Raw genomic sequence first — 27787 nt, 5'->3', positions numbered from 1 at the left:
TGTTTGGGGACGACTTTGAAGATAACGATCAAATATATTAAAATATTGATGTGAAATTCAGTGATACGGAACCAACCCTGATTGTATTATAGACTATACCCGACCATGTATGCACCCGTCACACTGACGTTTTAACTTGAAGAGTGACAGTTGGACCATGAATACATAACTACACGCACTATTTATAACATGCAAACGAAAACGGGCCTTGTCAGGTTTACTTTAGATATACAACATGAAAAACAACCGTTGTTAACAGTTTAAAGTTTTTGAAATATTTTCAGAGGTAATTGGGCACTTAACTGTGGGCCAAACGCGACTTTAAATAACTTAATAACCGCTGGTTTCATATGTCGGGTAGATAAGTTCGAATTGCGGAACAATAACTATTCAAATAGAGGCATATACCCATACATGTATTTCCATTTTAAACACTTTTAACAAAACATAATTTAAATTGGCATGCTGTAGTGAATATACAAGATACACCTCGATTACTGGGTTATAAACTCCCAGATGGCAGGTGATATCACTCGTGAAGCTGAACTTGTAATCGGTAACATGGCAGACTCTAAAACCAAAAACATCACAACCCCCCTATCGTATGAAAACACGGGAAACTTCCGTTTCATGGGTAAAGTAAAGGCTATGTTTGATGTTGGTGTGGATGTGTGGCTCCTAGACGATCAGAACAGGGTCGTTCTGTACAACACAGAGACAAAAACTGTCTGTAAAACTATGGAGCTCCTGGAAACTGTACCGGACATCAGCTACTGTCTGAAAAACGGAAATGTGTGGTATTGTTCTCAAACTAGTAAGACAATAGGAGAGATAAAATCGGATCAAAAGATTGTTCGGTTTAATGTGGACAGTCAACCATTGTCTTTGTGTGTTACCGCTGACTCCCGTGTCGTGGTAGGAATGATTGGATCACTCATAATATACACAGAAGGTGGAGCCGAGGTAACGTCTGCTACATCCATGGAAAGTTACGTGGTCCGAACACCACATCATATTGCCGAGTGTCCGTCTACAAATAATCTGGCTGTTATCGACTCGGACCGGAAATCTCACGGCGGTAGCCAGCGACCTCGAGTTGTAATATTTGACAAGTTATTGAATGTTGTGCAATTTTACTTTGGACGGAGGAGATTTGAAGATTTGAGACCAGAACTTGATCGCATTGAGGAGGCATATAGTCCGAGAGGAATCTGCTATAACAAGGACGGGGAAATATTTGTCAGTGATTTCTATAACCATTCTGTTATACGATTATCTGGAACAGGGACTTACCTAGGAGAATATCACATTTTCATGCCTACGCCTACTGCTGTTTGTAACAAAGCAGATGACGAACTGTGGACATTACACCAGCATGACTGGGTGTTAGGCTACAGATATAAATAACTGTACCTGGAACACAAAATTTATATCTTTCAAGGAGGAAGTAAAGGTATTTAAAAAAAATAAATACCAAATACCGTATTTGACCTAATAAGGGCGCCTGCCCTAATAAGGGCGCCCCTACCTTTTTTCAAGGAAATAAATCTTTGACTGAGTGTCAAAATGGTGTTCAAAAGTAATAATTCATGTGAAATATTTTGCTACTTATGTGTTCAATTTTCTTCAGCAAATTAAGTAACTGGAACACATGTTTTCGCCACATTTTGTGTATTCCTACAGGCTACAGATGACATGTCAGTGCAAAGAGCACCCAAAACTAAACACACATACAAATAATAACTTACCATCTTTATTTGAAGATAAAGTAAAGACTTCATTCTTGTTGATAAATAACTTTTGTTCAGAACAGAAAGCTAGTAAAAGACATTGTAAATCAATTATTAGGTCAAAGAAAACGATGTCTAATATGATCTGGGAAATCACCTGTTTCTATAAATAGAACACAAAAGAGTTCCATTTGAACATAAATGGTGGAACACACGTTCTCTGGTCTAAAGATCAGCTGGCATGGTTTACAAGTTTACAGGAGTATTCAAGTGATGTTTAAGCTTAATATATGATAATGAATAGATATCTTCATCTGGAATATTTTTATGACTGAATATTTTACCGTTTCCACAACCTTGGGTATTCTGCTATAAGGTATAGTCTGTTTCATAAAACTTCAGAATAACTAATCTTAATAAGGGCGCCCCCACTGTCAATTACCCGCGCCCTGCGCCCTTATTAGGTCAAATACGGTAGTTAAGACATAATTTTGAACTAAAACATCTCACGATAAACATATTTTTTCACATCAACGCGGATTTCATAGAGTAATTGACTCGTTTTGGTACGTTTTTGTTTTTAAAAGGAAAAAAGCAAGGTCTTATTGAATACCGTTTATCAATCTTCATGATGTTGAAACATATTTCACTGAAGCATCGGAGTTGTACTTGGATTTTGGACCAACCAAAATAATAACTCTTGGTCAGGACCATCTCAAGATCATTGTGGTCAAGTTTGAGTTAAATGCCAATGGTGGAACTTGAGAAAGTTTGAAAAAGGTGTTGTTAAAAAAAACCATGATTGCGCAATCGTGTTACAAAATGGCCGCTGTGGCTGTCATGTTTTTTACCTGGCCAAAATAAAATAACATTTTGATGGCTTCCCTTCTTTAATATCCTCTCAAACTTTCAGCTCAACGGCACCTGTGGACTGAAGAAAAATTTTAAATGTGTGCAGCCATCTTGGATTTTGGACCGACCCGAAAATCAACACTTAATATTTACATTTTCACTTCGCTCCGCCTCAATGAACATAGTAAACTCAGATCACTTCATTTCCCGTTGAAGATTTTGGGTCGCGTGCTCCTGTTCTGAGAGACGAATCACTTTCTTGCCGGCGTGTGAATACATTCACTGAGTTTACAATGGCGATCGAGTTCTGTACCGCCTCAGACTTGAATGCACTTTCACTTTGTGAATTGTGTAACATTGTTATAAACGTATATGAACACAAGTGGAATAGCCGCTTTATGTGCTAATAAAAATGGCAGTATAATGCAGACAGTTTAGAAAACAGGATCTGACAGAACACTGACACTCTCGATAGCACCGAGCTCATGACCTACGTAGCGCAGTAGGTATAACGTTAGCTGTATCTCGAATGCCATGCTTAATACCATTTCAGTGGTCACAGAAAGTAAACCTCAATTTAAACACTATTTAACAACACAAAACAGACTGGTAGCAGAAGTATGCTATATCGAGAACAGGGACACATTATTGTCGTAATTTGACTCAATCTAAACATATGGAGGACACAAGTTTCCGGCCGTCGAATACCGCCAATTTTCAAATCAATGTTTCTTCACTTACTTTTATCAGAATTTACATCCCAAAACGCCAGTGCGACAATGAAATCCAATATTTCAAGAACACCATGTACATCACCAGCTAACCTGCGACTAAAATCCACAGTGTTACACTTTTTCTCGAGCTCTGAATATCCCGGCCTCTGCATCCCATCATTATTTTTAACAGAGTCCCTGTGTCTCGAGTGACCAAATCACACACATACTATACTGTCAACACTGCACTTTACATTCGTATTTATATGGGTATTGCTAAGTTTTTATTATACAATATCATAAATATTTGTTAAAAATAAATATTTTACCTTGAAAATATCGTATTTATGTGTATCAACATCGGAATAATCAAAACGTGTATGGCACTATATTTTGTGTTGCCTTGGCGACGAGAATATTTGACTGTCTGCTGTTCCACTACTGTGCACACATGTACGATAAGTATAACAATGTTACAAAGTGACGCACTTACGTCACACTGGTGCGACCGAATTTTTCAATCTGGTGGCGAAGTTTTAAATTTGGTTAACGTAAATATAAGGATTGATTGTCAATTTTGTTGCTTGCATGGACTGATGAAGGGAAGTGAACCTCGTGCAAATGGTACATGAACTGCTTCGCAGTTCACTTCATTTGCACGAGGTTCACTTCCCTTCATCAGTCCATGCAAGCAACAAAATTGACAATCAATCCTTAAATGAGGACCATCTCAGGATCATTCCAGGCCAGTTTACACGCAATCCCCCCAGTGGAACTTGAGAAAAGATTGAAATTTGAAAAGTTTACACACAGCGCATGGAGGATGGCTAACAGCGGACAGATGAAGCACGAGTCAATAGACAACTGGAACTGTTATTTAGAGGCCAACTTGGATAACCTGTGCATGCCCCTATTTCTGAAATTCAGAATGGCTGGAATATGTGTTGTTAATAAAACGAATTTAGTCAAAAGTTTTGTTGAAATCATGAGTCCACAGGTTTTGGAAGAGTTGTCTGGACAATAAAAACCTGTTAATAGTGACCAGTTACCATGGCAACAAAAAATTTGATATTTAAACAGCTGCATGCACATGCACATCTACACATGTTCCCCAACATTCCTGTGAAATTTTGTGAAAATCGGTTCACAGTTTTAGGAGGAGTTGTCCGGTCAAGAAAAACCTATGAATAGTGACCAGTAACCGTGGCAACCATTTTTTTAAATTTAAATAGCTGCATGCACATCTACACATGGTCCTTTATATTTGTGTTAAGTTTCATAGAAATTGGCCCAGCGGTTAAGGAGTTGTCCGGACAAAAATTTTCTACAGAAAACCTGTTTATAGTGACTGCACATGGTTTCCATAGCAACCATAATTTTGAGGGGGCAAACAAATTTGTGTGAAGTGTCATTGGAATCAGCCCACTGGCTTAAGAAGAGTTGTCCGCACAAGATGTGTCTACAGACGGACGGATGGACAAAGCGATTCCAGTATACCCCCCACCCCCACCCCAACTTCGTTGTGGTGGTATAAAAATGACATTCACATACTTGCAAAGGGACCAGTAGTAAATTGACATCCTTAACATATCTTGTAAATATACTAAGGTCAACAACTTGCTACCAGTCACTATGCATTCTCAGTACCAAGAGATATATTGGAAAACTTATTCTGGCCACTTCTATATTTTATGTTAGTGACTTTTATGATAAGACCTAGCTTGATGGTGCCCTTAATGCTAATGATGATGTAAACCAACACTGTGGAATCTCAAAAGTACCTTTAGAGTAGATATTCCCTTATATGAGATTGACAGTTTGAAGTTTAAGGTAGCCACTCACAACAAGAGGCCCATGGGCCTTAACGGTCACCTGATTTTTGAAATATTTCAGTAAATTTGAATGAAAGAATGAAATTCAAAACAAATAAAACAAATGATAGTCAAAAATGTGATTTCCCTATAACAATAGTAAAGTTTATCCCCTCCCATGGGGCAAACGCAAGACCCCAGGGCTAGGAAATTCACAATTATGGTAAAGCACCTTAAGACCCTTCGATCTGTGAAGAGTATTTAATTCTACCTTATTTGGGCTGTAAGAAGAAGATTTTTAAAATTTCTGTTAATTTGACCCTTTTTGGCCCCGCCCGTCAGCCCCTGGGGGTCAGTCAGGGCCAACATGTACATACCATCAAATTGTCATCCCAAGCTGATAATGTTAACGAAGTTAGAATGAATTCCAATAAAAATTCAACAAATAATAGTCAAAAATGTGATTTCCCTATATAAACTATAGTAAAGTTTACCCCCTCCCCAGGGGCAAACATGAGACCCTAGGGTCATGAAATTCACAATTTTGGTAAAGCACCTTAAGATCCTTCCATCTATGTAGAGTATTTGATTCAACCATATCTGAGAGTAGAGAAGATTTTTGAAATTTTAGTCAATTTGACCCTTTTTGGCCCCGCCCATCAGCCCCTGGGAGTCAACTAGGGCCAACATGTACATACCATCAAAGTGTCATCCCATGCTGATAATTTGATACAAGTTAGAATGAATTCCAATACAAATCCAACAAATAATAGTCAAAAATGTGATTTCCCTATATAAACTATAGTAAAGTTTACCCCCTCCCCAGGGGCAAACGTGAGACCCCAGGGTCATGAAATTCACAATTTTGGTAAAGCACCTTAAGATCCTTCCATCTATGAAGAGTATTTGATTCTACCATATCTAAGAGTAGAGAAGAAGATTTTTGAAATTTTTGTAAATTTTACCCTTTTTGGCCCCGCCCACCAGCCCCTGGGGGTCAACTAGGGCCAACATGTACATACCATCAAAGTGTCATCCCATGCTGATAATTTGATACAAGTTAAAATGAATTCCAATACAAATCCAACAAATAATAGTCAAAAATGTGATTTCCCTATATAAACTATAGTAAAGTTTACTCCCTCCCCAGGGGCAAACGTGAGACCCCAGGGTCATGATATTCACAATTTTAGTAAAGCACCTTAAGACCCTTCCATCTATGAAGAGTATTTGATTCTACCATATCTGAGAGTAGAGAAGAAGATTTTTGAAATTTTTGTCAATTTGACCCTTTTTGGCCCCGCCCACCAGCCCCTGGGGGTCAACTAGGGCCAACATGTACATACCATCAAACTGTCATCCCATGCTGATAATTTGATACAAGTTAGAATGAATTCCAATATAAATCCAACAAATAATAGTCAAAAATGTGATTTCCCTATATAAACTATAGTAAAGTTTACCCCCTCCCCAGGGGCAAACATGAGACCCCAGGGTCATGAAATTCACAATTTTGGTAAAGCACCTTAAGACCCTTTCATCTATGAAGAGTGTTTGATTCCACCTTATCTGAGAGTAGAGAAGAAGATTTTTGAAGTTTTAGTCAATTTGACCCATTTTGGCCCCGCCCCTCAGGCCCCTGGGGGGTGGGGACCATATAATTCACAATTTTGGTTCACCCTCAGCCATGGAAGCTTCCTGTAATATTTCATTGAATTTAGTTCAGCAGTTTTTAAGAAGAAGTTGAAAACGTAAATTGTTTATGACGCACGACGCCGGACAAAAGGCGATTGCAATAGGTCAACTGAGACTTCGTCTCAGGTGACCTAATAAAGGCATGTATTTCCATTTAGGACTGAAATTACAAAGGAAAAATCCACTTACAAAACTCAAATTTTAGTAAACCATCACATGTACATGTAAACTTACTGGCTTACTTATCATACAGATTTAATTTATGCAGAATCAATTTTGAACATATTTACAAGATTTCAGCTCAAAATTGAAAGGGCCCAACTGAGACCAAGGGTAACCAATATCTGAAGTTTTAGAAATATTTCAAGAAATCACGATAACAAACTTTAACTGTCAAAACATCCACATTGGTCACCCGACAGTCACTTTTTCTTCCCGATCAGAGAAATATCCTTTTAATACTTCAACAGAGAAATATCCTTTCAGTATTTCAAAAAATAGCAGTAACAAGAATTATTCATAGACGGGCAGTAGATGGACCATGGATGTAGGGTGAATTGATTAGTCCGCCATCTGATGATAGAGGGCTTTGGTTTGGTTTGTTTTTGTTTAACGTCCTATTAACAGCCAGGGTCATTTAAGGACGTGCCAGGTGGAGGAAAGCCGGAGTACCCGGAGAAAAACCACCGGCCTACAGTCAGTACCTGGCAACTGCCCCACGTAGGTTTCGAACTCGCAACCCAGAGGTGGAGGGCTAGTGTTAAAGTGTCGGGACACCCTTAACCACTCGGCCACCGCGACCCCTTGATAGAGGGCTAATAAAATAAAGATATCCCTGCAATTGAAAAGAAACTCCTTTTTTAGTAAGTAATAGTGTTGTATTGTCATTTAAGTAAAGACATTGGCAACAATATAGTATTAGATAGTGACCCAGTTTTGAGTGTTAACTCCCCTGTGTATGATTCTCTCTTTACATACTCCATTTAAAATGCTATTGACACACTGCCACTTTGTAGTTTTTAGCAAAAATCCAAGGTAATGGCACAATCTTTTTACCTGTCTCTACCTGTCTATAATACAGCAGATGATTTTGCAGCTGTGCATGTAATCCTGATTGGTCAAGATTATATCTGGCAGCCATTTTTGTCTTGGTAAAAACAGTGAAATTCAGGAAAAGCCAGACAACAACAATGATCTTATAATCTAGAATGTTCTTATGTGGAATCCACAGATTCATCCATTCCTCGGACAGTAGTAAGCAGTCATATTGAGGGTCATACAAACAAACACACACATGATCAACTGTTGCTGCAATTGTTGGAATCAAGAAATTTGATAGTGTACTCTCGCTCCTATTAACCTGAGCAAATCCATTAGTTACAGCTTTAGCCAAGATTTCCTCCACAACTTTTGTTTCCAAAAGAACACTGTCATGTTTTTGGTTGGTTTTTTCTTCAACACAAATATCTTCAGTGTTCTCAGTTTCAAACTTTCTTTGTTTTTTTGCTGGTTCAGCATCTGTATCATTGTCGTCATCATCTTTATCCTCTTCATCGCTCTCAGTTTCTTCGTCCCCAAGCGTAACAGCAATGGCATCATTCAAAATGATGTCTACTCTGCCATGCCATGTTCTCTCTGATCCTGTTTGATAATCAAAGTATTGTTAACAAGTAGTTCTGTAGGTATCTAATCTAACAAAAGTGCAAAGAACAAAAGTATAAGCAGAACTGCTGAATTATTGGAAGCTTTTTCTGTCAGTGAAGTTTTCATTTGGTCATTTATAATATGTTAAAATAGAAAATTTGGAAGAGCAAAGAATAATGTTTTAACATGTTAAATGAAAACATGTTACTTATATGCTTATGCTTGAGATATGAACGTAAGGGCATATTTTACTTATTCTGATACTTTAATGTACATGTCAGCAATATATTTCATTGGTATCAATTCAAAAATAGTTATGCTCTGTACACAAAACAAGAGATCCCAGAGGGATCTTGGCGCCCACCATTGAATGATCTTCATAGGTTCCATGTCAGATTGATCTTTTCTCTACTTTTCCCTTCTTCTAAGTCTTACTAATCCTAATCTGTGTTAATACAGAAACAGCCCTCTATAGCTAGTACTTTTCAAACAAGGGGAAACTATATATAAAATTTAAGATTTAGCGATAATGGCTGTCTGTCGACCATGTTTTTGGATTGGTCCCAATATGCAAAACTAGGCACTGAGGGGAACCTACATATGAAATTTGAGAAAGATCCCTTGCATGCTTTCTGAGAAATAGCGATAGCAAACTTCAATTGTCAAAGTCCAAGATGGCTGCCTGTCGGCCATGTTGTTTTCTGATTAGTTTCAAAATGCAATATGCATGACTAGGCACCAAGGGGAACCTACATATGAAATTTGAGAAAGATCCCTTCAGTACTTTCTGAGAAATAGCGAATTAACAAAGGACAATAACTTCATAATTAAGGACTTGCAGGCCATCTCTTTGGTATACTGCACATTATCCTAGTATGACTTTAAAAGTATACACCAAATATTATTAACCTAGTTTAAATGCAAGAAAATGTATACCCTGTAAACAAAATTATAATACAAATCCCTCGCATGATAAGTATATACATAAACTGAAATACATGTATCCTGCAATAAATCCCGACGTGAACTTGTTTGAGGTAATTAACATCATAAATTGACCAATATATGAAGTTTCATTAAAATTTATTTTAAAATGAATTAACTACAGTGCTGACAAATATTTCTATAAATAGTAACAGGGACCTTGTCCTTGAAATGAACACACTGACACATAAACTCTTTTGAGATATTCTCATACTTCACCAGTATACATGAAGTTTCAATGATCAAAATTTGTTTCAAAATGAAGTTGCTTGAGCAGCAACAACAGGTAAGCATATGTATATGGTATGCATGCACACAGGCACCTATATGCCAACGCTACATTCTTGCTTAAATGCAGACAAAACAGTAACTTCATGCCAGATCTTACCTAACTATATCTCGTACTGAAGTGTCTCCTACACAGATCCTACCTACTAAAGTGTCTCCTACACAGACCTTACTTACTAAAGTGTCTCCTACACAGATCTTACCTACTGAAGTGTCTCCTACACAGATCTTACCTACTAAAGTGTCTCCTACACAGATCTTACCTACTGAAGTGTCTCCTACACAGACCTTACCTACTGAAGTGTCTCCTACACAGACCTTACCTACTAAGTGTCCCCTACACAGACCTTACCTACTAAAGTGTCTCCTACACAGATCTTACCTACTGAAGTGTCTCCTACACAGATCTTACCTACTAAAGTGTCTCCTACACAGACCTTACCTACTAAAGTGTCTCCTACACAGACCTTACCTACTAAAGTGTCTCCTACACAGATCTTACCTACTAAAGTGTCTCCTACACAGACCTTACCTACTAAAGTGTCTCCTACACAGATCTTACCTACTGAAGTGTCTCCTACACAGATCTTACCTACTAAAGTGTCTCCTACACAGACCTTACCTACTGAAGTGTCTCCTACACAGATCTTACCTACTAAAGTGTCTCCTACACAGATCTTACCTACTAAAGTGTCTCCTACACAGACCTTACTTACTAAAGTGTCTCCTACACAGATCTTACCTACTGAAGTGTCTCCTACACAGATCTTACCTACTAAAGTGTCTCCTACACAGACCTTACCTACTGAAGTGTCTCCTACACAGACCTTACCTACTAAAGTGTCTCTTACACAGATCTTACCTACTAAAGTGTCTCCTACACAGACCTTACTTACTAAAGTGTCTCCTACACAGATCTTACCTACTGAAGTGTCTCCTACACAGATCTTACCTACTAAAGTGTCTCCTACACAGACCTTACCTACTAAAGTGTCTCCTACACAGACCTTACCTACTAAAGTGTCTCCTACACAGATCTTACCTACTAAAGTGTCTCCTACACAGACCTTACCTACTAAAGTGTCTCCTACACAGACCTTACCAACTAAAGTGTCTCCTACACAGATCTTACCTACTGAAGTGTCTCCTACACAGATCTTACTTACTGAAGTGTCTCATACACAGACCTTACCTATTAAAGTGTCTACACAGATCTTACCTACTGAAGTGTCTCCTACACAGATCTTACCTACTAAAGTGTCTCCTACACAGACCTTACCTACTAAAGTGTCTCCTACACAGACCTTACCTACTAAAGTGTCTCCTACACAGATCTTACCTACTAAAGTGTCTCCTACACATATCTTACCTACTGGAGTGTCTCCTACACAGACCTTACCTACTAAAGTGTCTCCTACACAGATCTTACCTACTAAAGTGTCTCCTACACAGATCTTACCTACTAAAGTGTCTCCTACACAGACCTTACCTACTGAAGTGTCTCCTACACAGATCTTACCTACTGAAGTGTCTCCTACACAGATCTTACCTACTAAAGTGTCTCCTACACAGATCTTACCTACTAAAGTGTCTCCTACACAGACCTTACCTACTGAAGTGTCCCCTACACAGATCTTACCTACTAAAGTGTCTCCTACACAGATCTTACCTACTAAAGTGTCTCCTACACAGATCTTACCAACTAAAGTGTCTCCTACACAGATCTTACCTACTGAAGTGTCCCCTACACAGACCTTACCTACGAAAGTGTCTCCTACACAGATCTTACCTACTAAAGTGTCTCCTACACAGACCTTACCTACTAAAGTGTCTCCTACACAGACCTTACCTACTAAAGTGTCTCCTACACAGACCTTACTTACTAAAGTGTCTCCTACACAGATCTTACCTACTGAAGTGTCTCCTACACAGATCTTACCTACTAAAGTGTCTCCTACACAGACCTTACCTACTAAAGTGTCTCCTACACAGACCTTACCTACTAAAGTGTCTCCTACACAGATCTTACCTACTAAAGTGTCTCCTACACAGACCTTACCTACTAAAGTGTCTCCTACACAGACCTTACCTACTAAAGTGTCTCCTACACAGACCTTACCTACTAAAGTGTCTCCTACACAGACCTTACCTACTAAAGTGTCTCCTACACAGACCTTACCTACTAAAGTGTCTCCTACACAGATCTTACCAACTAAAGTGTCTCCTACACAGATCTTACCTACTAAAGTGTCTCCTACACAGACCTTACCTACTAAAGTGTCTCCTACACAGATCTTACCTACTAAAGTGTCTCCTACACAGACCTTACCTACTAAAGTGTCTCCTACACAGATCTTACCTACTAAAGTGTCTCCTACACAGACCTTACCTACTAAAGTGTCTCCTACACAGATCTTACCTACTAAAGTGTCTCCTACACAGACCTTACCTACTGAAGTGTCTCCTACACAGACCTTACCTACTGGAGTGTCTCCTACACAGACCTTACCTACTAAAGTGTCTCCTACACAGATCTTACCTACTAAAGTGTCTCCTACACAGATCTTACCTACTAAAGTGTCTCCTACACAGACCTTACCTACTAAAGTGTCTCCTACACAGATCTTACCTACTGAAAGTGTCTCCTACACAGACCTTACCTACTAAAGTGTCTCCTACACAGATCTTACCTACTAAAGTGTCTCCTACACAGACCTTACCTACTAAAGTGTCTCCTACACAGACCTTACCTACTAAAGTGTCTCCTACACAGACTTTACCTACTGAAGTGTCTCTTACACAGACCTTACCTACTGAAGTGTCCCCTACACAGACCTTACCTACTAAAGTGTCTCCTACACAGACTTTACCTACTGAAGTGTCTCTTACACAGACCTTACCTACTGAAGTGTCTCCTACACAGACCTTATCTACTAAAGTGTCTCCTACACAGACCTTACCTACTGAAGTGTCTCCTACACAGACCTTACCTACTGAAGTGTCTCCTACACAGACCTTACCTATTAAAGTGTCTCCTACACAGATCTTACCTACAGAAGTGTCTCCTACACAGACCTTACCAACTAAAGTGTCTCCTACACAGACCTTACCTATTAAAGTGTCTCCTACACAGATCTTACCTACAGAAGTATCCCCTACACAGACCTTACCTACTAAAGTGTCTCCTACACAGATCTTACCTACTGAAGTATCCCCTACACAGACCTTACCTACTAAAGTGTCTCATACAGAGATCTTGCCTACAGAAGTGTCTCCTACACAGACCTTACCTACTAAAGTGTCTCCTTTTCAGATCTTACCTATTGAAGTGTCTCCTTTACAAATGTTCTCCTTACAGCCACAGTCACATCTCTCTGGAAGATGCTTTGCATATTCATCAACCTCATACTTCTTCCCTGGGATCAACTGAGAAAAGAAGTGATGGGCCAATCCAACCATAATTTGTGTCTTACTTCCATTTGTTGGAAGATCTTTGGCAAGGTTCTGGATTGCCTCTTCATGTTTTCTTCGGTCTGGTGAAATAAAACCATGATTATAAGCTCAGTCAGTTCGGTAAGCAATATGCAGCGCAAGAGGATACATTGATAAACATGTACATCAATTGATGCAATTACTAAATAATAAGAGGTTCATTGTGTTTCTTACACACACAACTGTTCTGACTTAACAAGAGGCCCATGTGCTTTAACGGTCACCTGAGTTTTTATATATTTTAGCATAATTGACCCCTGTAACCTTGAATGAAGATCATGGTCATCCATTCGAACAAAATTTGGTAACCCTTCATCCCAGCATGCTTCACACCCAATATCAGGTCTCTGGGCCTGTTGGTAATTGAGAAGAAGTTAAAAATGTAAATTGTTTACGATTGACGCCGCCGGACAAAAGGCGTTCGCAATAGATCAACTGAGAATTTGTTTCAGGTGACCTAGTAAAAAGGGAATCTGTATACCCAATGGGTAGGAGACAGTTCTATTATCATATTATGATTAATTTGTCATCTGTGATACAGATAAACTGTTTGTACAAAATCGATTTCCCATCAGCAGTGTGTGCTTTATGACAAATCTGGACCAATATGCATTAGGATTACTCATGTAAACATACTCCTATTGTCCATTTGAACATGAAGGAACAACAAGGGACACATGCCATCTTTTTTTTTTTCTTTTCCATTTAGAATATGGTTAGTCAATTGACCCCTGTGACAATGAACATATCAAGGTCATCCATGATCAAAATTCAAGTAGCATTTCATGCAAGCTGAGTCAAACTCCAAGATGGCCACACCTCAGCCATTTTGTAAAATCTATCTATTTCCTTGAGGGAAACAAGGGATCCAGAGGTTATCAAATTTTGACAATGCACCTTGATTTATCTAGAAAGGACTCTTTTTAAATATAAGTAAATTTTCACGGAATTCACTTTCACTGGCCCCTGGGTTAGAATCACTAATTTACAGATTTATTTTAGTGGGCCAAAGGGGCAAAGAAAAGGTCACTTTCACGCTGAAGGACTTTCCCTTTAGTTCAAGTCAAGGGTTGTGGGTTTCATCCCTGGTGGAGGCATATTACTTGCTTTCCTGTTATATCTATATACAATGTAGGCCAACGTGTTCTTTTTATCATCTTAACAGATATTCAAGCTGTATAGCTTACAAAATGGTTCCTCTTCTGCTTTTGTGCAAGTGTCAGAACTCATAAACATAGAGTGCAATGGACTAATATGTTTAATTTACAGGCCATTATGATTATCTGTTACGTGGACAACAAAATAGATATGATCAGGAGGAAGAATTTTCATATCTAGTCTTATCGCCTTTGAAGGTGCAATAAAATCAGATTTTTAGGTTTTATCGGACAGCTCCTTAAATATGATACCAATTTTCAGCTCAACGGCACCAGTGTAACTTGAGAACTTTAATTTGTGTGGCTATCTTGAATTTCAGACACACCCGAAAAATAAGAACACTATGTCAGCACCATCTGATGATCATAATATTATGGCATGATTCAGATCAATCACACCAGTGCAACATCAAAAAAAATTGTCATCAAGAGTTGCTCAAGAAAACCATGAGTGTGCAACCATGTTACAAAATTGCCGCTATGTTGGAACTTTCAATAGAAATAAAAACACTTTGTCTGCTTCCTGAACATATGAAGTCTAAGAAACATCTAAAGAATTTTCTGAAATAAAGATGTATAGCGTTACACATCCAAGATGGTCATCTGTAGGCCATTTTGTTTTCCAGTTCAGTCTCAATATTGTGTAGCAGAACTTGACTGGGGTGAATGCCTTTAAACAGGTAGCTTAATTGGTAGAGCACCAAACTAATGTTCGGAGATTCCGGGTTCGAACCCCAGCCTGGCTGTGTATTTTTCCTCTTCTATCCATATATGCATATGGTGCCCAACTAAATACCAAACAACTGAATGGGCACAACTAGGGACCATGAGGATCCTTCATGTAAAGTTTGAGACATATTCCCCCAGTACTTCACAAGAGATAGTGACAACAAGAGGCCCAATGGGCCTGTATCGCTCACCAGCAACTTTGAAGTTGATGGAAGTCATTTCTACGGATACTATACTGATTACCACTTTATTCAAATATCAGAGTAGGCTAGTTTTATTCATGTCAATACATTTTCTAGTCCTTCAATCCAGCATACTATTGGCCTAATATCAGGTCTTGTAGACTCTTGGATATCAAGAAATATTTGTTTAAAGATTTAAGCCTATTTTCCCCCTGCGATGTTTAAAGCCACATTCTCCCAAAGAAACATAAATCAATGTTTACATTTTGAGCTTTTTACAGTTTTCGGACTTAATGCATACCTAACAGATTATCGTGAATCAGAAACTGAAAGAATATGTATGTTTATGAAAGTATATGGGGAATTCCCAAAAATAATAACTGTGGCTGCCGGACCAAGTTTCTCTGAAAATAAGTCCCCCAATGCAATGGCGAGTTTTACAGTCCATACAGAATGGGGGAACTCCGAAAGCGATGACCTGCAAAAACGCAGAGATTCTGCCAAAAAAAAAGAGGCAAAAATGAGTGGAATCGGCAAAACCCGAGTATTACTTAGGAAAGGAAATGATTCGTTGGAACTTAGCGAGAGAAGAAAAGGGAATAGACTCGAATTTTGATTTTGCCGGACATCTATTGGATTGCTGGTTAGCTTTTGAACATTGTCAACTTCACCTATCTAAAATTTTATGTTTTGTTGTATGCATATTGCTACATTTTAAAATTAAGTATTTAAATGTAAACTATGTTTGTTTATTTTGTTCTGTTATTATGCAAATATTCTGTCAATATGTTTATTTAAAGCTTGCACATTGCACAAAATGATCGCACGAAGCGAACTCGTCAAATCTCGGTAGATTCCGTAAACCGAAGTAAACAAACGAGATCACGGCCCCGAGGTCATAGGTGAACCGACCGATGGTAATCTGACACAGGTATAAGCCTCGTCAGTACCTGTTATGTAATCCGGATGTTTTGTTTAAATGAGTGTAGGCACCTGTGATCTGATCGTAGTGAAAGGCAGTCAAGCTTGACAATATAAATTGTTATAATTAACGCCGCGGGCATAAGACTTAGTCTAAGAGGGGCGATATGTGTACAGGTGAGACGGGAGGTACACAGGTAACTCCAATAAACAATAAAGCTAGGTATGATTTGCCATTACAGTCGACTGTCGCTTATATTAATTAACACCACAGGTGAAATTAACTTTCGGTACGACGTTAAGCATATATCCTGATCGCTTTGTTAGCTTAACACACAGGTTTCAAGATTTAGTTTAAAACAGTTGAAATATTTTTGATCGATCTTGGTGTTGCAGTTATTCAAGCCGTCTACTATATCAATTAAAATATTTATGATAGATCTTGGTATTGATCTTGATTTCTGTATACAATAGAGTATTTTATTTGTACACACAACACTCCTACGAGATCATTCTACAACAGATTAGAGTACAGCTACATTGTGTCGTTGTCCGAATTATCGTACGATCTTGCTAAATAAATATCAGACAAATTAAAGTTTTCTTTTTGTGTTCACTTTCACCATTTCAATGAATGCGATGTAATTCTGATTTAAATACCGGAATATTGTTCCTTGATCATGCCTGTTTGTTGTCAGTCAAGCCATATCGAGATCGAGATCATCACAGCGCTTGACTTCAATATACGTTTTACAAAGAAGCGTCCGAGTGACTATATCAGTATTACACATGTTTATATGAGTATATCGGTGAATATTTTGACAGAACACGACGTGATTTCGGGTGCAATTATCAGATGTAATCTTAAAACCACGTATATCCAGCAAGTATATGATATGCAGACAAAGAGCAGGTGATTTTAATTTCATTTGAATGAATAAAAGCGTATTACAGGCACGGGCACGTGTGTTCGTAGAGTGATCCCCGATCTGGTAGAGGTTAACGTTTGGATAAACGAAATGTTTTAAACTCCGTTAAAGAGTTTATAATTAAAGCCAAAATACTGTAACTTCAAAGAACGATCTGGAACAAAATTTTTATAGAGCTAAGTTTTGACGTTCGTCACATGAACGTATAGTAACATTCATCAATGTGAAGTTTATTACTTCTGAGATGCATATGGAAATACAAACGAAAAGTGACAAAGAAATCACCGTTAAAATGTGTGAACCTTACTAACAAAGTACATTGAAGTGAAATACTTATGACAATAATTGTTGAATGTTAATTATTTTTAGATAAATTTCTGTGGTACTGATCAAAGTATGAAAAGTATTTTTTAGAACATAAAAAAGACTAAAAAAACAACAACAAAAAACGAGATCAAAAACATTTAATATTACCAAATGATAATTTTCTGTATCTTATTTGATAGATATTTGTTGTGGTTAATCCTGGGTATTATTTTTTTAGTCTTAGATTTGTAGTCGACTGAAAAAGGCAGATTTAATTTTGAAAATATTAATATGCTATAACCCCTCGCAATATCTGAAAATATTCTAAGTCCATAATAAGTACAAAAAAAGCACAATGGCATTAGCTGAAAAATTTTAAGTCCCAAAAAAGTAGGAAAAAAGTACATCCATATTTTCACAATCTTTCAAAAAAATTCTAAGTAAGATTTTAGCACAAAAAAAGTACTCTGAAAAATTTCAGAGTCCAAATAAAGTACAGAAAAAGTACCCTGAAAAATTTCTAAGTCCAGAATAAGTACAAAAAAAGTACTCTGAGAAATTTCAGAGTCCAAATTTAGTACAGAAAAAGTACTCTGAAAAATTTCTAAGTCCAGAAAAGTACAAAAAAAGTATACTTTTTTGGTACTTTTTCAAAAAAGTAGGAAAAAGTGTATACTTAAAGTAGCATAAAAGTATACTTTAGTGTGCTTTATTTCGGTATGGGTGAAAGCATTATTAGGCAAAGTTTATGTATGCTCGATATGTAAACAATGGCCATGTGTGTAGTTTACGTGGAGTGCACATTGTTATAGCCTCGTTCTTGGCTCGGTGACAAATCTTGCGATAAATATAAATGCGGCGAGTTATTTTTATATACTGATGTCTCAAGGACTCCCCCGGTCAAGCATCTAGGCCAGTGGTCATTTTAATGTTAGGAGAGCGTGAATGAGCATCTTGGATTTCCATTAAAACATGTGTGCAACTAGAATTTTAGGCTGTTTGGGAGTATGTGGCTTTAACGTAGGTTTAAGCTATTCATTTGAACAAACTTGGTAGCACTTCACCCCAGCATGCTACGTACAGACCCAATATCAAGTCCCTGGGCCTCTTGGTTATTGAGAAGAAGTTGTTTGAATGAAGAGTATAGTCTATATGACCCATGTGATCTTAAATGTAGGTCAAGGCCATTCATTTGAACCAAGTTGGAAGCCCTTCATCCCAGCATTATACAGGTCCAATTAGCCTGAGTTTCCGCTGGCCCTGACACCATGTCTGGTGTAGGGCTAAAGCTCACTACTATATGAAAACGTGGAATTATCCGACACCATTTGGTGTCGCTAAGAATTTGGTGCAAATACAACAAAATCAGGTATGACATAACACCTACCTTACATATATGGATGAATGAGATTTATTTACCCCAGAAGACCCATTTAGTCGCATCTAGGTGTTTTATTCCGTCCGTATTGATCCTTGCTTTACGCTAGTCAAAATTTCATACTGTTGACCTGCCATTTTGTAAGTGACAGAGTGACAGTACGACTTACTACCCGAATCGGAACACAATGGACCGAAAAGACCACTTATCCTTTATTGTGTTTTTCTTTTCGCATAGTTTAAATTAAGAAAACTAAGCTTATTATTTCCCAAAACCTGTTGTATTAAATTCAAAAATTCATTATTTATAAATTATAAGCGGTAAAATATATCAAAATAAATGTATTTTTTTCTTTTTTTCACTCCATCGTGCACTGATTAGGGTAATTCGGCCCGCGACCTACATAGTTAGCAATATGGCGTCGAGTAAAGTATGAAATTTTGACAAGCGTAACACGAGGGTCTATACAGACAGAATAAAACACCTAGATGGGACTAAATGAGTGTTCTGGTAAATAAATATCTCATTTATCAATATATGTAAGGTAGGTGTTATGTCACACCCAATTTTATTGTATTTGCACCAAATTCTTAGCGACACCATTTGGTGTGGGATAATTCCATGTTTTGATATAGTAGTGCACTCTGGAAACTTGCGCTAAGGCCCAACATTAAGTCCCCGGGCCTTTTGGTTATTGAGAAGAAGTCGTTTGAATAGTATAGCCTGTTTGACCCATGTGATCTTGAATATAGGTCAAGGTTATTCATTTGAACACACTTGGTAGACCTTCACCCCAGCATGCTACAGATCTAGACCTAATATAAAGTCCCTGGACTTATCGGTTTCAACATAGTTGACGCTGCACTACGGCATAAGCTCACTTGCTCTTTGGTAAGGTTTGCTAGCAAGGACTGTTTACGATGGACAACGGATGTTGGGCGATTCTAAGACAACTTATCATGCATTTAATATACTGTAATTACCACGCAGAAATTCAAACAACGCCAAGAATGACCGACAGGACGCAGGGTATTTCTCGATGGCATCTACTCCATCATTCAGGAATTCTTTAATAACATCTAAGGCTAAAAGGTCCTTTGTATAAACACATCCACACTCTGGATATCCTCTTTTATAGTTCAGTGAATATGCTTCGCCGCATTCATAACAAAGCGCAAGGCCGACACGTGCATCACCGAAGAATCTTCCAGATTTAGCATTACTACAATCAATAACTAAGTTGAGAAATGCCGGCAAAATGCCATTACAATCATGGACAATGTTCTTAAAAACACTTTGAACTATTTCTTCTTCTTCAGATCTGCAGAAATCCTTTATGCCTATATCACCCTTTTTCCTTGCCGCCATTTCCCACTTGATAGCAATAGATCGCAGTCGGAACACCTCGCCTCCGTCTACGAAACGTAAGCGAAAATTACGAGGGGTTCCGACTGCGATAGATCGGTAAAACGGCAAGGCGTTTTACAGGATCGGACACAAACGGACAGGATCGGGATATAATCGCACCCTTTTCGGCATAGCCGTATAATATTGTTTCGGTTCCGGATATGACGCGACAGGTGGTGTTACTGGTCAAGATGAAGTGTGTGATTGGTCAATGCAGCGGTAAATGCAAAATGCAGATATGCATTTAAAAACGAAACAAAGTTAAGATTGAATGCAAGTTGAATAAATGGATGTATCTTTTCAAATGACAAATTAATAAAGATATCTTCCTGATTCAAATACAATTTTATTATCGCCAAAAATGATTCAACTAATATAATTTTGTGACCGTGCTGAAACGCATTAGTTCGTTATTTTTTTTTCACCAGCAGTTTTACATTATAATCACCAGCATTAAAACTATGCCGTTTATCTTTTTTAAAGATACTTCTTGTTATTATGGATTATGCCTAATTTTAACAAAAGAGAACAAACTATTGTTTTATTTTCCAAGTGAAATAGAAGTTATAGAAAATGGATGACGAGACAAGCATTTTAATATCAGGGGGGGGGGGGGGGGGGGGGGGGGGGACTTTCACATTTGGTAGGTAGTAAAGTACTTCAAAATCACGGTAAAAACATTATTTTTAAATATTGTTTTATTATTTATTTTTGTTATTAACTTTAAAACAAATTTTACCTGTTTGATACACTTCAATCTATACATTTCTATGCTATTATGATATTTGCAAGGATCTCCAATGTCAAGCTTTACAACATGATTTAGTCGGGAAAACAAATAATCGATAATCATTTTTTGATTTCCATAATTCATTAAAATAATAATTGATATCCATAAATGAATTATGGAATTCCATAAATTATTTTTTTGAAATCAATAAATAATTTTTGGATATCCAAAAATATGCGATTTATTGATATCAATAAATGATTTATGGAACTCCATTAATGAATTATTGAAATCAATATATGAATTATTGATATCCATAAATGGGGACTTTTTACACTTTGGCTTGCCATAAATTCTAGAGTTTTATATTGTCCATCTTTTAATTTGTAATTTGGGACAATTTCCCAATTGACTCGATTATGATGAAACTTAATGATATTGTTGGCATCTTTTTTCCCGTAATTATGATGAATATGCTAAAAATAAAACCAATCTGAAAAATAGCCCATAGGCAAAAAGTATGTCAAAGTGACCAAATGTTATAAATGCCAATTATGTCAAATACATATAGTTTGTGCCTTAATACACACAATAATTTTTATCTTGGTATTAGCTTTCAACTATTTAACCAATCTAATTAAAATCTAGATGGTCATTTTCACTACGTTACATGAACATCTAACAACACCCCATAAGGGGTCACGTTCTGATGACCTTTGAGATGTGTCTATTTCACTCTTAGGGCGAATTGTCAATTTGTCGATGTCATCGAAGCAAACCATTTCGTCACAGCATGCATCATGCATCTGAAGCAAACCATTTCGGCACAGCATGAACTATATGCTATGTTGGACGAAATTACTTGAAACAAATTGACAGATTATACAAGCTATGCACTCTAGTGATGCTAATTCGGACACATAAAATTCACTTCCAAGATTCTGGAAGTAGTCATTTGATTGGCTGATCCAAAAGGTCACCCCGACGTGACCCCTTATGGAATGTTGTTAGATGTTCATGTAACGTAGTGAGAATAACCATCTAAATTTTAATTAGATTGCTATTTAACACAAACAGATGAAACTCTAGGTCATTTTGGCATTGCCCCAAAGGTTAGAGGTAAAAAATGTCTTTCAAACATCCAAATGTGTGTGACAAGGTGATGTCAATAGTCCCCCACTTTTAAACTTTTAAATAGGGGACAAATGCTTTTGTTAAGAAACAATTACCTAGTTAGAAACAGTTTTGCATGATATACTGTGAGATGATATGAAGATGTCTGTCATTGAATAAGTTTGAGTATGCTTGGGGAACTGCACTTTGTGAACAGTGAACAGCTGCTTCGGTCGTTATAATAACTGCAAGAGCTGTGAAATAGAGCAATAACAAAAATATATGTTTGTATCTGTTATGGCATATTTACTGGAACAATGCATTACCTTAGTGCCAAGGAAAGGAAACAAGCCTTCTTCCTAAATACATTTATATTGATAAACTGTCAAATACAATTGTCATGTAGTATTTCGAATACGATAACACGTTTTTTCCGTGTTCAGCTATCAAGGAGAACGCTATATTATACAAATATATCGTGGGTGTGAGTGCAAAAGTCCAGAACGTCACATATGTTCAATAGTTCGCACGTGATCGTGCAATAGTCATTTTAGCCGTGCAATAGTTCAAAATATAGCTTATGTGTATAGTTTAGGAAAATCAAACGCAATATGTAATAAATACAAATAAAACATATAAGAAAAAAATTGACTGAGGACAGATGAACGAAACATTTCTTGCTCCACCCTTTCATAATACTGTAGTGGATCCAAATCCATGCTACGCCTCTTCATGATTTCAAAGGGCAGGTAACTGTTCCTGTCCTTGCTGACATATTCATGTTAACTAGTTCTGTTTTATTATTAAAATGGCAAAATATTACTTTTGATGAGCTTATACGACTGCTGCTACGCCGCAAATAGTAACCTTTCTAGTCATCGACGGTACAAATAGTAACCTTTCTAGTCATCGACGGTACAAATAGTAACCTTTCTAGTCATCGACGGTACAAATAGTAACCTTTCTAGTCATCGACGGTACAAATAGTAACCTTTCTAGTCATCGACGGTACAAATAGTAACCTTTCTAGTCATCGACGGTACACATAGTAACCGTCTAGTCATCGACGGTAACAAATAGTAACCTTTCTAGTCATCGACGGTACAAATAGTAACCTTTCTAGTCCATCGACGGTACAATAGTAAACCTTCTAGTCATCGACGGTACAAATAGTAAACCTTTCTAGTCATCGACGGTACAAATAGTAAACCTTTCTAGTCATCGACGGTACAAATAGTAACCTTCTGTCATCGACGGTACAAATAGTAACCTTTCTAGTCATAGACGGTACAAATGATATCTTACAAATAGTACCTTTCTAGTCATCGACGGTAACAATAGTAACCTTTCTAGTCATCGACGTACAAATAGTAACCTTTCTAGTCATCGACGGTACAAATAGTAACCTTTTCTAGTCATCGACGGATACAAATAGTAACCTTTCTAGTCATCGACGGATACAAATAGTAACCTTCTAGTCATCGACGGTACAAATGATATCTTACAAATAGTAACCTTTCTAGTCATCGACGGATACAAATAGTAACCTTTCTAGTCATCGACGGTACAAATAGTAACCTTTCTAGTCATCGACGGATACAAATAGTAACCTTTCTAGTCATCGACGGTACAAATAGTAACCTTTCTAGTCATCGACGGTACAAATAGTAACCTTTCTAGTCATCGACGGATACAAATAGTAACCTTTCTAGTCATCGACGGATACAAATAGTAACCTTTCTTGTCATCGACGGTACAAATGATATCTTACAAATAGTAACCTTTCTAGTCATCGACGGATACAAATAGTAACCTTTCTAGTCATCGACGGATACAAATAGTAACCTTTCTAGTCATCGACGGTACAAATAGTAACCTTTCTAGTCATCGACGGATACAAATAGTAACCTTTCTAGTCATCGACGGTACAAATGATATCTTACAAATAGTAACCTTTCTAGTCATCGACGGTACAAATGATATCTTACAAATAGTAACCTTTCTAGTCATCGACGGATACAAATAGTAACCTTTCTAGTCATCGACGGATACAAATAGTAACCTTTCTAGTCATCGACGGTACAAATAGTAACCTTTCTAGTCATCGACGGATAAAAATAGTAACCTTTCTAGTCATCGACGGATAAAAATGATATCTTACAAATAGTAACCTTTCTAGTCATCGACGGATACAAATGATATCTTACAAATAGTAACCTTTCTAGTCATCGACGGTACAAATGATATCTTACAAATAGTAACCTTTCTAGTCATCGACGGTACAAATGATATCTTACAAATAGTAACCTTTCTAGTCATCGACGGTACAAATGATATCTTACAAATAGTAACCTTTCTAGTCATCGACGGTACAAATGATATCTTACAAATAGTAACCTTTCTAGTCATCGACGGTACAAATGATATCTTACAAATGTAAGAAGAATGATTGTAAATTGAATTTGGATTTTATAATTTTCAACACAGTAATGAGTCCAACCAAATATATTATCTTGCAAGAAGTTGTCATGGAATGTCATCAAAATTAATATCGAAACTTCGCCAGTTCGAAGCAAGGTCACCGACCATCGAGCTCTAGAAACTACAAATTATCGCCTATATATGAACAGCAATTAGTAGATTACATGCAAAGCATTCAAAACGTGTGTTACGAAATGATGCATCTTAATATTCACGCGCAGTCCGCTTTTTGTTTTATTAATTTGCATGTATATGAATGTTTGAAAAGAAATTCTATGAACAAGCAAAAGTTAATGTACATTGAAGGCTGACAATGAAAAGCCATCGCATGACTTTAACTCTGGCTCCAAGTATAAAGCCGATGATTTATTTGCTAAAATTCTTCAAAAAGACCCTTGCAAGCATTATCAGATCCGGCACCACTATCGCACCAATCACGCCTGCTATGATGATCAAGGCGACGGCCCCCATGGCCATACAGGACGGCCTTGCCTCATAGACACTGATCCTCTTCCGTCGATAGGCCGAGGTAGTGTTAATTCTGACAGACAGTTCCGCCTTGGTCTGTGTGATGGTATTTAGCAGGTCGACCCGACTAATTCGTGTGATATTTCTGTTTCTTTTTGTACAACAACCGCATGCTATATTGTTAGTGGTGGCTTCGGCATTGGGAAGAGGCGTGTCAGTACTGGTTTCTGTTGTGGTCATCATCAACGAAGTTGTTGGTAGTGGCACAGGGCTCTCTGAAACTTTAAAAAAGATAAAGTGTTAAAATTCATAGCACATCAGTATTTCATTCCACCAAAACATAGTATATATGGTGATCAATATACTAAAACAGCGTATTCGTCATTTTTTGTCAACACGAGAATATTTTAGTTTCCGTACATTTTATGTTTCTTTCCTACTTTATTACTGGTATATTCTTTTAACTGACTCCTTGGCTAGACAACTTCCTGGTATTTATATCTTATTGGTTTATTTAAATCACCATAACCACAAATACATCTTCAAATTCAAATGATTTAATATACTGCATTAGTTCAACCCTTCTCTATTAATAATGAGGATTGCTGAAATACATAACTGCATGGAATTCGTTATTGTGAGGAAATACAATCTTGTAAAGAACATTGTTTTTATCATTATTACTGTTGAACGCCCTTTGACCTACACTCAGGCCATTTCAGGGCGGCCTCCGCTATGATGCAGGTTTGCGAGATGTTAGCGTGTATTGAACGTTTTATGGGGCTGTGGTTTGGTCAGATTTGTCTCCTTGTAATAGCATTTGGCTGTAATAGAAAGCTACATACCAAAGTATTGCTTGGGAACTGACAGCAACTGGACAAAATATAAGTCCAGCATCAACAAAGAAATGTTTGGGAACTGACAACTGACAGCAGCTGGACAAAGCAGATCAGTCTGTTGGGAGCTGGCAGCAGCTGAGGAAAGAGATCTGTCCAGTGTTCGCAAAGAATTGTTTAGAACAGACTAAAGCTTAGCGATCTGCTCAAAGCATGTTTCAAGGAATTGTTTGGGAACTACAGAAGCTGAAAAAAATATTTTCCAATGTTTAAAAAGTATTGTAAATGACACCGATGTTGACATGTTATATGACTGTTACCTTTAATTTTTTTTGATTGGCCGATACTTCTCCGACAAAATGCACTTACCATATTCACACATGACTGTGACTTTAGCTGTTTTTTTACTGGCCGATACTTCTCCGACAAAATGCACTTGCCATATTCACACATGACTGTTTTTGATTGGCCGATACCTCTCCGACAAATGCACTTACCATATTCACACATGACTAAATGTGTGTAACCGACGCATGTCGCTGTTTTGAAGAGACCGAATCGAAGTTTGACGCATTGTTGTCGTATACATTGATCAGGTTCACCGGGTCCCCACTTACTCCATTGTAACGGTTTGCCACTGAGCCATACATAGTTTGTGCAGTTTTCAGATATTGTAAAGAGTCCAATACATAAATCCTCAGAGGACCTGCAAGTCATCAATAAATCAGTTTTCATGGTAGATAGAATAAATGGTAGAAAGGATACTTAATCGAAATGCTGACAACAGCTTCTCATAAAAGGAACATCAATGAGAGCAACATGTGCAGATTTACGACTTAACACCACGGCCAAGGAATATATGAACTCATGTGAGACACATATGTCAATACACTATCTAGAGCTAAGTAAGAAGAGCTTTGAATTCATGACCAGCTTTTTGAAACCAATATAAGACCAATCATTTTATTTCAGCATAAGGGTCCAAGATGCAGCATCAAATGTAAACGTAAGGAAGAATACAAAATCATGTTGGCAAAGATAATGGAACTGTTTATAAAAATAAACATACACAGAACACTACCACAATATATGACTATCCGATCCCTAATCCCAAAGGTTTGTGATAGAATACAGATTGTTAAATGAAACTTATGGATTTAAGATAACAACCAGGAAAGGGATTAAGGCAGCACCACATATAGAGTGGTCGGGTGGCACTGTACCAACACACTTGCCTTTCACTTAGACGCAATTCAATCCTTCAGTCTGGGATAACGTGTGATTGAGATTTAACGTGATTTGCAATTGTTGTAAAATAAATGTAGGGGTGAGGCCTACGAAAAGGACAATAACTAAAAGCCGCGATGGCCGAGTGGTTAAGGTGTCCCGACACTTTATCACTAGCCCTCCACCTCTGGGTTGCGAGTTCGAAATCTACGTGGGGAAGTTGCCAGGTACTGACCACAGGTCGGTGGCTTTCCTCCACCTCCAAACCTGGCACATCCTTAAATGACCCTGGCTGTTAATAGGGGTTTAACAGAATACACCAAACCACCAGAGGTCAGGTTTTCATCAATAACTCTAGAATCATAAAGCACTATTGTCTTAAATATCGATTGCATGAGTAAAACTAAATGACTGAAATCACTGTCTTACTCGTTGCATAATTACATACCAAATATAGTAATAATGACTGTCAAAACAATCTAATTATAACTCACATTATGTTCCCATGGTGCATGTTGTTCATTGCTAGGGCATACTCATACTTGGTCTGTGTATCCATGGTAACTAATCGGCCTTGTTGTGACTCACAGTATAACTTAGCTTTGTTCCAATCCATGGTGGTGTTTGGAAAGAAGAAAGGTGATTCGCTACCCCATATACACCCTGCAATTGTAAGAGAGCATGCGTCGACGAATCCAATGCTGAATGTGTATG

At 37.6% G+C, this 27787-nt stretch overlaps 2 protein-coding genes across 2 annotated transcripts; one reads left to right on the top strand and one right to left on the bottom strand.

Moving 5' to 3' along the window:
• Positions 1 to 440: 440 nt before the first annotated feature.
• Positions 441 to 2729, top strand: LOC117342893. Its single transcript, XM_033905183.1, has 2 exons — positions 441 to 1453; positions 2644 to 2729. Exon 1 carries the CDS (start codon positions 517 to 519, stop codon positions 1405 to 1407), a length of 891 nt encoding a protein of 296 aa, XP_033761074.1. The 5' UTR covers positions 441 to 516; the 3' UTR covers positions 1408 to 1453; positions 2644 to 2729.
• Positions 2730 to 7664: 4935 nt separating this feature from the next.
• On the bottom strand, positions 7665 to 20233 carry LOC117342756. Its single transcript, XM_033904995.1, has 3 exons — positions 19795 to 20233; positions 13038 to 13250; positions 7665 to 8442 (listed from the first exon to the last, which is right to left on the bottom strand). Exons 1-3 carry the CDS (start codon positions 20177 to 20179, stop codon positions 7793 to 7795), a joined length of 1248 nt encoding a protein of 415 aa, XP_033760886.1. The 5' UTR covers positions 20180 to 20233; the 3' UTR covers positions 7665 to 7792.
• Between the last annotated feature and the right edge of the window lie 7554 nt (positions 20234 to 27787).

Source organism: Pecten maximus, chromosome 14 (assembly GCF_902652985.1).
Source record: "Pecten maximus chromosome 14, xPecMax1.1, whole genome shotgun sequence".
Lineage (NCBI taxonomy): Eukaryota > Metazoa > Mollusca > Bivalvia > Pectinida > Pectinidae > Pecten > Pecten maximus.
Note: the sequence above shows the minus strand (reverse complement) of the source record. Positions and strands in the feature narration are given on the sequence as shown.